The sequence below is a fragment of the Chanodichthys erythropterus genome, chromosome 2, assembly GCF_024489055.1.
Source record: "Chanodichthys erythropterus isolate Z2021 chromosome 2, ASM2448905v1, whole genome shotgun sequence".
NCBI lineage: Eukaryota > Metazoa > Chordata > Actinopteri > Cypriniformes > Xenocyprididae > Chanodichthys > Chanodichthys erythropterus.
In genome coordinates, this window is record NC_090222.1 from 36,079,111 (window position 1) to 36,091,119 (window position 12,009).

Consider the following 12,009-nt stretch of genomic DNA (forward strand, 5'->3'; position numbering starts at 1 on the left):
TATTAAAAACAAAATGATATTTAATGTCCTATGCACTGACAACTATATAAACATTCACGATGCGTTTTCGCTGTGTATAAAACATACAACGCGCTTCAAATGATTATTCATATACGTAAATATGCACTATATCAATGACACGACCGATTTAGCTTGTCATTAATGCGAATAAATCAAACCTCTCACAGCAGTAGTTCTCCCCTCCACCATGTGTAAAGTTTATGGCACGCCCATCTCTTTCAAAGTTATTTCCAAACTTCCCAGTGGTAAACACGATATTAAAAAACGCGATCATGTGCAATTTTTACCTATAGGAAACTCATATTTACGATAATTCCGATAGCACGTGAAGGCAGCATAGCCTAACCCATGTGTTTCAATAAGAAAGCTGCATGCATTATCCCACACGAAAAAATAAACTGTAATAAATAATACTGTTGTATACTTTAGTTTAAACTGTAGTGAATTTGTAGTATAATATACCTTATAGATGTAGAAAACTTAGTACAGTATTGGGTCATTTGTTTTTATTACTAGTTGTTATATTACCATAGCAACTATAGAATTACCACAACAAATTAATTCAAGTACTTTACTATAGTATGATTCAAAAACACTATAGAATTTACTATAAATTACTATATTATTTTTTCATTAAATCATGACAATAATGAGTAAAACAACAAGAGTGCGCAAAACATGCTTATCGTGTGTTCATATTATGTATTTTTATGAACAATATTATCTAATATTATTATCTAAGATTGTCTCATGAATTACAATGCAGTTAAAATGCAATAATAATATTGTTAAACAAATAAAAGAGTGGCCAATCATTTTTGCTTTCAGGTGTACCTCAACTCTTCTTTGACTCTAATGTGTAAAATTAAATGTGGCATTGCTATTTAAAACTTAAAAAATAGAAAACATTTAAAATAAAAATGCACTGGAAAAAACAAACCAGCAAAAACTGCAAAATATATTTATTTATAGGCTATTGTTGATTAACAATTTTCTTAATTGACATTGAAAAATGCAAATATATTTATGCAGAATAATTTTTGAAATTGACATTAAATTGTTAAATAAATTAAAAGAAATACAAAATCAAATGCATATTAATTTTTTTAAAATGAAAAACTATGCTGTGGTCTTGGACATTGTCTCAGACAGGGCTGGGGAATGATATCTGTGTCGCTTCCACTGGCTGATAAGACTGATAAACAGCAAGAGCTTCATTCACCTGAACACACACAAAATGACACAGTACAGAAACAAAGCATACATTAAAACAAACAAAGCTGAACTAACGGGAACGAACCTTCCTGAACAATGCTTCATGACAATGCAGCAACTGAAGCAGTTCAGATTCATCAATCTCTAACAGCATTTCAGTGATCTTATTCGCCAAGGGCCCTACCATGTCCTGGACGAGTGGGAAGAGGCTGTGACCTGTTGAAGTATGGAGAAATGTGCTCAAAAAATGGAAACAAAGAGTTTTAAAATATCGACAAGCCACAATAATACAGAAATAAACTTGCTCAGCATCTGTTTGAGGTTTTCTGGTGAGCTGGACATGGATGCGGTCAGAGACTCCTGGACCTTAATGTGGACAAGAACATGTACAAGTTAAAAAAAAAAAAAAAGTTTTAATATTATGTTTGTATGACTTAGTTTTTGGAAAGTATTTAATTTTGGTGGCTTTTATTGATGGCTAAATTCGGTTGTCAATTCACATTTCAGAGCTTAATCCTGTTCTCTACACACAGAGTTCAGTAATTTACGTGACTGACAACTACCACAAATTTAGTGAGCAAAGCAGAGCCACAGTGCCCTTCCACTGTATGACAGTGCGCTCCGCTCAATCCCTCTCGAATGCTCCACTCATGTACCGCCAGAGGTGTAAAGTACTTGAGTAAATGTAATTAGTTACTGTACTTAAGTATCTTTTTGGCTACTTTGTAGTTGTATTGAGTATCAAAGATTTTGGCAACTTTTACTTTCTACTTGACTACATTTTTGAGCAGGTAAATGTACTTTTTACTCCACTACTTTTGTGATTAATAATGCAATTACAAATGACATTTTTCATGGCAGCAAACTTTTTCTGCAGCAGTTTGTTTCTAAAATAAAGAAGCAATATCCCCATCTAAGGTCAATGAAGGTACAATTTCTTGTGCATTTTGCCTTCACTCCCCCAAAACTTGTCAACAAGGATACTTTACGTGAATGCGAGTGAATTCGCAGGTGTTTGATTTATTAGATGAGGAAATGACTGCAGCTGGTGACGAGGCTCAAACCAGCACATACAGTAGACTTTGACTATTTAATTTTACCTAACATTATTTTATTTATCCACTTTACTGACAAGAACGTTTTGAAGCATACTGGTTTACTTATGACCTTTTTGTGCACTTGAGCTTAACTGAGACTTGAGAGTTTGTAGATGTTTAAAAGGTTGTTGTGTCGACCTTGATTTATTGCAACATTGAGGTGTTCAGTTTGATTTTGATTTTAGAAAATAAACTTGATTTCTCATCTTACAAATCAATTGTTTCTTATTTTCACTGGCATGTCTCTCAGGACTAGTGCATATCCGAGCCTACATTCAGCATGAGTAAAATACTTCAGTACTGTTAAAATCAGATAATTTAAGACTTTTACTCAAGTCGTATTGGAATTGGTTACTTGTACTGGAGTCATTTTCACAGTAAGGTATCTGTATTTTTACTCAAGTATGGTTTTCATTTACTTTTTTACCGGTAAAACAATGTTTTTTTTATAAAACGACAGTAAGTGACTCATTTAGTGAGATGTGATGTTCACCTGCTGCACAGCACATTGCTCCTGCGGTGCGCTTGTGAACCTGTGATAGTTGTGATCTTCAGGTGTGAACGCGTGTTGCAGTGCTCCGTTCACTGGTGCAGCTGTGCCGGGCGTCCAGTGAGTGTGACTGGCTGTGAGGAAGACAGATGGTAAAGAAATCCATCAGAAGCTCTAGCTCAGTGGTTCCCAATCCTGATCACAAATGACCCCTAGCACTGCACATTTTACATGTCTCCCAAATCAAACACACCTGATTCAAGTCATCAGCTCATTTGTAAAGACTCCAAGGGCCCTATCATACACCCGGCGCAATGTGATGCCAGATGCAACGCAAGTGTTTTTTGCTAGTTTCAGCCCGACGCAGTTATCATTTTCACATCCAGGTTTGACGTAAACAAGGTGTGTTCTGACGCATTGTTGGCTTTTACAATGTAAAAGATTATTATTGTGTACATAAAGATAAAAATACCTACATGTCATAATGGATAGTCATTGCATGTATCAGAATTACCCATTTGCAGTAATGACGAATACAATTTGCTGATTATTTGACCAGTTGTTGCAATACACACGTATTTAAACTGACTCGTCAGGTTGAAGGTGTCTGTATTCTGCCATGTAAATAGCAATCCGGCATGGTGCAGGCACACTTGGCTTTTAAAGGGAATGGGAGATGACACTCTGATTGTTTTATTGGACGTTATGCCCAAAAGACACCCATGACTCATTAAGAGACTAGGTACAACCCTTTTGGACCATGTGCCTGGCGCCCGACCATTTTTTCAAAAGTGGATTCGGACATGCCCTAAGTGCACCTGTGCCATGCACTTCACACCATGCACCTTAGATCGTTAAAATAGGGCCCCAAGAACTTAAATATGAGTGTCAGATAAGAGAGGGCCTGTTTACACCAGGGGCTGATTGCACCAGCTTTGTGTAAGCTACAAATTAGCTCAGGTTTGACGTAAATGGACACTAAGTTATAACTTACACACTACTAAATTATCTTTTATCTTTTAATTAAATTATGCTGATTCTCTGATTCTAAATTATGCCGCTCTCTCTCCTATTGAGGTATTTGATCTTGAAATTACCTGATGATAAATAAAATGCAGCTCATATCTTTTGCTTTCGTTGACTTGAATTCTGTTAAATTTGCACATAACGTTGGAGGGAATTAAAGATCGGATTTATATTTGTTTTGTGGAGACCAAATTATGTGGCCAAAAGGAACAGTTTTAACAAATTGGATAGCTATCTGATCAGTAAAAATGCATGAAGGGACCAGGTGTAAACAGGCCCAGAGACATCAGAAATGTGCAGTGTTGTGGTACTCTAGGACCCAGGGTTGGTTTCAGCTCTCACCTGCACTCTGAAAGCTCATCGTGGATGTTTTGGGTCTGATGTCACTCACTGTGGACTGAACGGCTCTTGGGGTGTTTTGGGCATCTGCAGTTGCAAGACAAAAAAACAAAGTGAGCCTTCAGTCTGTTATGAGACTATAATATTATAAACACAAGCCTCATCTGAAAGGCAAAGGGGGTGATGTTGCTGTAATTTATAGTAATATTATTATTAAGTCTAGTTTCAAATATAATTCCTTCAAAGTGATGGTGCTTTATGTAACTTTATGTAGTGTACGTGATAAATCTCATTTGACATTTGTGCTGGCTACTGTATACAGGCCACCAGGGCACCATACAGACTTTATTTAGTACCGCTAACTACCGCCTGTTAGTACCGCCTGCGGATAAAGTCCTAATTGTTGGCGATTATTTTCATATCCATGTAGATAATGAAAAAGACGCATTGGAATTGACATTTACAGGCATTCTAAACTCTATTGGAGTTAGACAACACATGTCAGGACCCACTTATTGTCGTAATCATACTTTACATCTAATAATGTCACACTAAAATTCTGCAGCAGAGCGACGACATCTCAAATCATTATCTAGTCTTGTGTATACTACATTTAGCCAAGGCTGCAGAACCGACTCCCTGTTACAAATATGGTAGAACTATCACTTCTACCACTAAAGATTGCTTTATAAATAATCTTCCTGATCAGTTTCATGCAATGAATCAGTTACAAAGACTGATGTCAAACTGGCCTCAACACATGCTGCACCATATTTGCGTTTACTACAAATACTACCATGTATTTTCTAGCATGTGTTCTAGCATTATCTAAATAAGGGATTCCCAAACTTTATCAGCTGAACCCCTTTGAGCTAAAGTATATATTTTAACCCTCCTTAATTTTAAATTACTATTTCAATAATTTAGCAACACGCTCATGTTTACAGTTCTCTGATTTTGCATAATGCTGACATGACATGCAGGTAAATAAAAATTTTTGATATTTTGATACATAAGTTACACAGTGTCTTTTTTTATTTTAATAAGTGTTTTATTTTGAATGATTTAATTTATTTGTATTTTTTATTTTATGATATAATACATTTTCGTGTTTTATTTTGATTGTTTTTATTTCAAATAATGTTACTTTTCATTTTACATTTTTTTATGATTTAATTTTAGTAAGTGTTTATTTTGACTGGTTTAATTTTTTTTCATAATTATTTAAATTTTGTTAATTTTGAACAAAAAAGTTACATAGTGTCCTTTTTTATTTTAATAAGTGTTTTATTTTGAATGGTTTATTTTTATTTTTTATTTTATGATATAATACATTTTTGTGTTTTATTTTGATTGTTTTTATTTTATTTTATTTTTTTATTTTACATTTGCACGATCAGCTCATGAACCCTAATCTAAATAAAATTTGTTGTGTATTATTTAAGAAGGTCTGCTCACACTGAGGGCTGATGCTCTGTGCGTCCCATTGAGTTCTGGGTTGAGGTTGGGTGATGTGGTATGAAGAGTGATTCTGAACCTGTGAAATATACAGATCAAGCATGTAATAAAGCCCGTCACATGTGGTATTCTCCACACTCTGTGGGTGATGTGAATCTCGACCTGTGGAGGTATGAAGTGCTCAGCGTGTGGTTTCGGGTGGAATGGCTCCACCAGCGGGTTTAGCATCAGCTGCTGCCTTTGGAAGCTTGCCCTTCTCATCATGTATTGATGGATGAGGTGGGCCTGACGCTCCTTCTTCCTCTGGGCGAGAGAGACGTATATGGGCTTGGAGTCGATGATGCGGCAGTTCATCTCAGTAATGGCTCTGGTGGCCTCTTCAGCAGAGGAGAAGCAAACGAATCCAAAGCCTTGGCTGCGGCCGCCGTCTGTCATTACCTGAACGGAAAAAACACTCCTGGATCTTTGGCAGGTGTTTCATTTGCCTTTACTGGGTTACAATCAAATAAAGACACAACTATTCCTTCATGAATAAAAAAAAAAATGAATTTCTACCTTAGCGCTGGTGATCTTCCCATATGGCGAGAACTCTTTGAGGAGAAGTTCGTTGTCCACGCTGTCGCTCAGATTCTTGACGTACAGATTCACTCCCTGTCAGGATGATCAAAGCACATTAAGACCCATTCACAGGACCGATAACTACAGTATAATAAGAACTGTGATGTTAACTATAATGATAATTACAACAATAACTACAGCGATAACTATAACGCTATTTATCAAACGGTTAGTTCCTGTCCTTGATTCTGATTGGTCAATAGCTGTGTTTAATTCACGATAAAACACGGCTATGATCGCTTTACCCAACGGTTCTGTGTATCACTACACAACACCCTTAGCAACGTAAACTGTATGTTCTCAATTGATATTGTTCATTGAAGCTTTCTTATTATGTAGAAGAGTGTTGTGAGAAAGAGATTCAGATTTATCATTTTCCTTCAGGTCAGTAATATGTTCATAATAAAAAATCAGTTTAAATGTCCTATGCATTATCTTGTCCTTTTAACAGTTAAGGGGTTTTCCCGTGACTGACAGCGATAGTCAAAGCATTTGTCAGTTGCGTCTTGTTCTGTGTTCACAACAATTCAGTCTTTTCAATGTAAAAGTCTTCGCTACTGACTGACAGACTCATAAAGACAGTCTTTGCCGCCATCTAATGGCGTAATAATGTAACTTCTGTTGCTGTTCACGGTCAGGGACAATTTTTTTCCGGCGGAAGGAAGGCTTTTAGTAAGAGTTTACTTCATGAAAGTTGCATTGTTACATATTTTTGGCTTTAATATTTGTATTGTGTGCTCTCCGTTTTATAAAAGCAATAAGGTACTCGAGGCTAGTGCTGTATCGTGAATAAGTCATGGCTGAAGGGGTTGCTAACACACACGCACTGCAGTTTTTGTTGTCTGCTGCTTTAAATGCCTGAGCTGATTGGCTATCAAAGTTTTTTATCATTTATCAACTGAAAAAAAAAATTGTTCTGAAAGTGATTTGAACAATTTTGTTGCTCTGTGTCATTATCGTTAGAGTCATGGTGTGGATTTCCCTTATCTCTTAAAATTAGAACGATTGTTAAAACTGTAAAGTTGTCGTTATAAATCATCCTTGGTGTGTGTGCATGGCCCTTTAACCAGCGTAATGAAAGCAGGGGGTTTCAGAGCCGTCACTGGTACCTGATAGCGCATCATGCGCTCCTGATTTATCAGCTCGAAGCGCCGCTTCAACTCCACCTGACGTTCTCGTCTCTTCTGAGCACGGCCCACGAACACCTGCCTGCCGTTCAGCTCCGTCCTGTTCAATTCGTCCACCGCCTTGGGGTTATATCACATAATTGTCTTATTTTATTTTTGTCCTTGAGGTCAACTTATAATAATGGTAATGTTTTTGGTGCCGTAAATTAGTTTTTAATCATCATTTTCACTCTCTCTCTTCAATTCACAATGAAAATTCCAACAAGAAGAAGTGCTATAATATAATATAATATAATATAATATAATATAATATAATATAATATAATATAATATAATATAATATAATATAATATAATATAATATAATACAATATAATATAATATAATATAATATAATATAATATAATATAATATAATATAATATAATATAATATAATATAATATAATGATATTGAAGTTTAAAACACAGAATCAGACAAATGCTGCCTATAGGATCCTTTGCAGGATCATGAATCATGATTTGGATCGCGTGTCAAACAGCCGAACTGCTGATTCAATAAGCTGATTCATAACACTCCGAAGCTTCCTGAAGCAGTGTTTTGAAATCGGCCATCATTATATAAGTCATTATTTTGTTGTTTTTGCCGCACCAAAAATATTCTTGTCGCTTTATAATATTAATATTAAACCACTGTACTCACATGAACTGATTTAAATATGTTTTTAGTACATTAATGGATCTTGAGAGAGGAAATGTCATTGCTCCCTATGCAGGCCTCACGGTGCCATCAGATTTCAACTAAAATATCTTAATTTGTGTTCTGAAGATGAACTAAGGTCTTATGGGTGTGGAACGGCATGAGGGTGAGTAATTAATGACAGAATTTTCATTTTTGGGTGAACTAACCCTTTAAATCAGCAAACACTCAAACATACAGATCAGTCTTTTCACTCGTTTAGTTCACTGCACAGAGCCTCTGTTTCATCACTCACCCGCTTCGCATCACTGTGACTCTCAAAGCTGACAAAACCAAATCCTCTAGAGTTTCCGCTCTCATCCGTCATGACCCGAACGCTCAGGGTGGGGCCTAAAATCAAAGGAAGAAAAGTGTCAAAGATGCAAAAGAACAAGAGAAAAACGTTTCATCTATACTTCCACATAACAAATACTCACCGAATTTGCTGAATATCTCAGTGAGCATCTTGGCATCCACATCTGTGCCAAAGTTCTTGATGTAAATGTTTGTAAACTCTTTTGCTCTCATCTGCATTTCAGCTTCACGCTCTTTTTGCGTTTTGAAGTGGCCAACGAACCTTAAAGGTGCAACATATGAAACTTACAAGACTCAACACGAGTTCAACATGATGCGTTTAGTCACGACTTACACTTTCAGCTCGTTGATCAACATGCCGTTTAATTTCTTGATGGCTTTCTCAGCAGCTTCATGCGTCTCAAAGTGCACAAATCCAAAGCCTTTCGATCCGTTTTCATCGCAAGCCACCTTAATAACAAGAAACGTGCTTCAGAGTCTCCTGCATCTTGTATAACAGAGCTGGAGAAGGTGGAGAACGATACTTACTTTACAGGACAAGATGTTTCCAAATGATGAGAAGATGTCAAACAGGCCCTCGCTGTTAATGGATTTCTGCAGGTTCTTAATGAAGATGTTTCCCACGCCGCTCTTCCTCAGTGAAGGGTTTCGCTGACACCACATTAAACGCATCGGCTTACCCTGCATGAGGTCAAAGTTCATGGTATCCAAGGCTCGTTCGGCTAGGATGTGAAGGAGAACCCATGTTACAATGAAGCAAATGTGATTAGGAATTTCTTGACTAATTGGATCATCTAAGTGCAGATTTTTAAATGCTTTTTGTTTATTGATTCCCCCCAAATCAATAAACAAGTATCAATCAGAAATGTGCAGAAGTTGTCCCAGATACATTGCTAAAAATATATAAATATCTAAAGTAAACATTCTTAAATAAAGATATATGTGACCCTGGACCACAAAACCAGTCATAAGTCACATGGGTATATTTGTAGCGATAGACAACAATACATTGTATGGGTCAAAATGATCTATTATTTTTCTTTTATGCCAAAAATCATTAGGATATTAAGTAAAGATCATGTTCCATGAAGATATTTTGTAAATTTCCTACCGTAAATATATCAAAAATGTATTTTTGTGAGTGGATGTGCATTGCTAAGAACTTTGTTTGGACAACTTTAAAGGTGATTTTCTCAATATTTTGATTTTTTTGCACCCTCAGATTGCAGATTTTTAAATAGTTGTATCTCGGCCAAATATTGTCCTGTCCAAACAAACATGGAAAGTTTATTTATTCAGCTTTTAGATGATGTATAAAACAATTAACCCTTATGACTGGTTTTGTGGTCCAGTGTCACATATTTACTTGTGAAAAACAATGACATAAGATGAAATCTTAATGTATAAAATTATACAGTAATGTTTACTTAATGTTGCTTAAAAAATCTGCCAGTCCAGGCTTGAGAAAAATGATCTCATTTTCTCTTATTTTTCTGACCCCATTAGCAGACGCAATATTTGTTTTTAAACAAGACTTATCTTATGCCATTTTTCATTTCATCTTAATTTAAAATGTTTAGATATTTTTATATCAAAATGAAGCGAGTTTATGCTTAAATATCTGCCAATGAAATCAGACAAATAATCATGTTTTCCCTTTGAATTGAGTTTATTTTTCTGTCCCCAATGGGAGATATTTGCTCTTGTTTCAAAAATAAACTCACATCATGATACCCTTTTCCCCCAGAAAACAAGATAAACCAAGTCATTTTGCTAAATTTATCATGACTTAAGTATGTTTAGATATTTGGGTAACACTTTACAATAAGGTTGCATTTGTTAACATTTACTTAAAGCTGCAGTCCGCAATTTTTCCTCTTTGTTTGAAACCTGCGATTGCAGTCATATGCGGAACAGTTATCTGTACGTGCGTTGTGCGTCGGCACAGCTCGTCAACGCGGATGAATCTAATGCTTGCTGTCAGTCACCGCAACGGTGTGAATACTGAACTTCAGAATTACAGATTCTACGTCTTGAAAGTATGACCAATATAAGAATTTTCACTGGAAAATATCATCTGAACAAGTAACATGTCTGCCACTTTTGTTCTGACCAACTGAGGAAAAAAGCATTAGGCCTACAACAATTAGCTCAGATCACGCCAAACCGTGCAAATTATTATTACTGTTATATTGTTCTCAAATTGTTAACAACATCAGCACTGCGTGACTGTGTATTTAGTGTGTATTAGCGTTACCTGTAGATTTCACAGTCTGAATTCTTTTGCTTTTTAGCTACGGCTGAATCTCCAGTTGTCACTGATGATTGTTATTTGGATCTTTCTGGATTACAATCCGCCATCAAAATGATAAGTTTAATTATTTCAGCTGCTGTGAGAAAAGGCTATAAATGTGCCGCTACCAGCAGCATCCTCACGTGATAAAACCGACTAGCCTGGACTCCTTCCTTTCTGTTTACGGACGTGGCGTAATGACGCACAGAGGAACTTTTCCCACGGAAATCTACCATGTTGCTCTTATTATAAAACATTATTACAAGCTTACCATTGTGAATCGAGCTAAGGTAAGGAGATAGTTTTGAACACTGGCTGGTTATGTACTTGCTCAAAAATTGATTTTGGATCATTTTTAACCAAAAAATGTTACGGACTGCAGCTTTAAACATGAATTAACCATGATGTACAGCAATTTTATATATATATGTGTGTGTGTGTGTGTGTGTGTGTGTGTGATTTAAACATGTATACATTTTTAAAATTAAAAATTGTATTAACATCAGTTAATGCACTGAGCTAACATAAACAATTGTATTTTTTTTTTTAAATAACCTTAACAAAGATAATTCAGTGTTATAAATATAGTTAGCTATATCAATCATCTTACCATCAGCGGGTCGCTCGAAATTCACATACGCATATCCGAGCGAGCGGCTTGTGAGTTTGTCTCGACAGACTCGGACGGACTGAATCGAACCGACCGATTTGAAGCGCTCGAACAGCATGGCTTCAGTCACGTCCGGCTCCAGATCGCCCACATACAGAGAGCTGCTCACCCTCATCTTCATCAGATAGACAAATATCTATAAATGATCGATGCAGAACTCAAAGCAGCCGAGATTCAATCTACCAAACGCTTAACGATCAACGAATCGGATTTAAAAGATTCAGTCAGATCATAAATAAACATTCCTTTTATCATCATCGTGCTTTATTCTGCAATCATAAAAAAACATCCCGTTTATCATAATCGTCGTGCTTTAATATGCACTCATAGCATGATTGTATATATTTAATATTACAGCGCACGATAAGATTCAGTGTTTGTAGTGCACATGCTTTATTGACTCCTCTATGAAACTTTTAGTGTGTTATTTTTCTCACGGTCACTATTTTTTTATTTTTTTTTTTGCATGGAAAAGATCTCGAGTTGATTATAACAACTTTTTTGTGTTCCACAAAAAAGTAAATCATGAAAAAAGTTTCATTTTTAGTCAACTATTTATTAGGGGGGTTCATTTTAATAGGTAGAAACATTTTATAAGCCCCAC

The 12,009-nt window shown here is 35.9% G+C and overlaps 1 protein-coding gene across 1 annotated transcript; it reads right to left on the bottom strand.

Annotated features, from left to right (window-relative positions):
* Positions 1-1,165: 1,165 nt before the first annotated feature.
* Positions 1,166-11,502, bottom strand: LOC137029647 (polyadenylate-binding protein 1A-like). The gene is made up of 14 exons (XM_067399294.1): positions 11,346-11,502; positions 8,971-9,164; positions 8,777-8,892; positions 8,565-8,704; positions 8,384-8,478; positions 7,374-7,511; positions 6,202-6,297; positions 5,809-6,084; positions 5,647-5,725; positions 4,192-4,275; positions 2,827-2,957; positions 1,542-1,602; positions 1,322-1,452; positions 1,166-1,243 (listed from the first exon to the last, which is right to left on the bottom strand). Exons 1-14 carry the CDS (start codon positions 11,461-11,463, stop codon positions 1,166-1,168), a joined length of 1,737 nt encoding a protein of 578 aa, XP_067255395.1. The 5' UTR covers positions 11,464-11,502.
* Between the last annotated feature and the right edge of the window lie 507 nt (positions 11,503-12,009).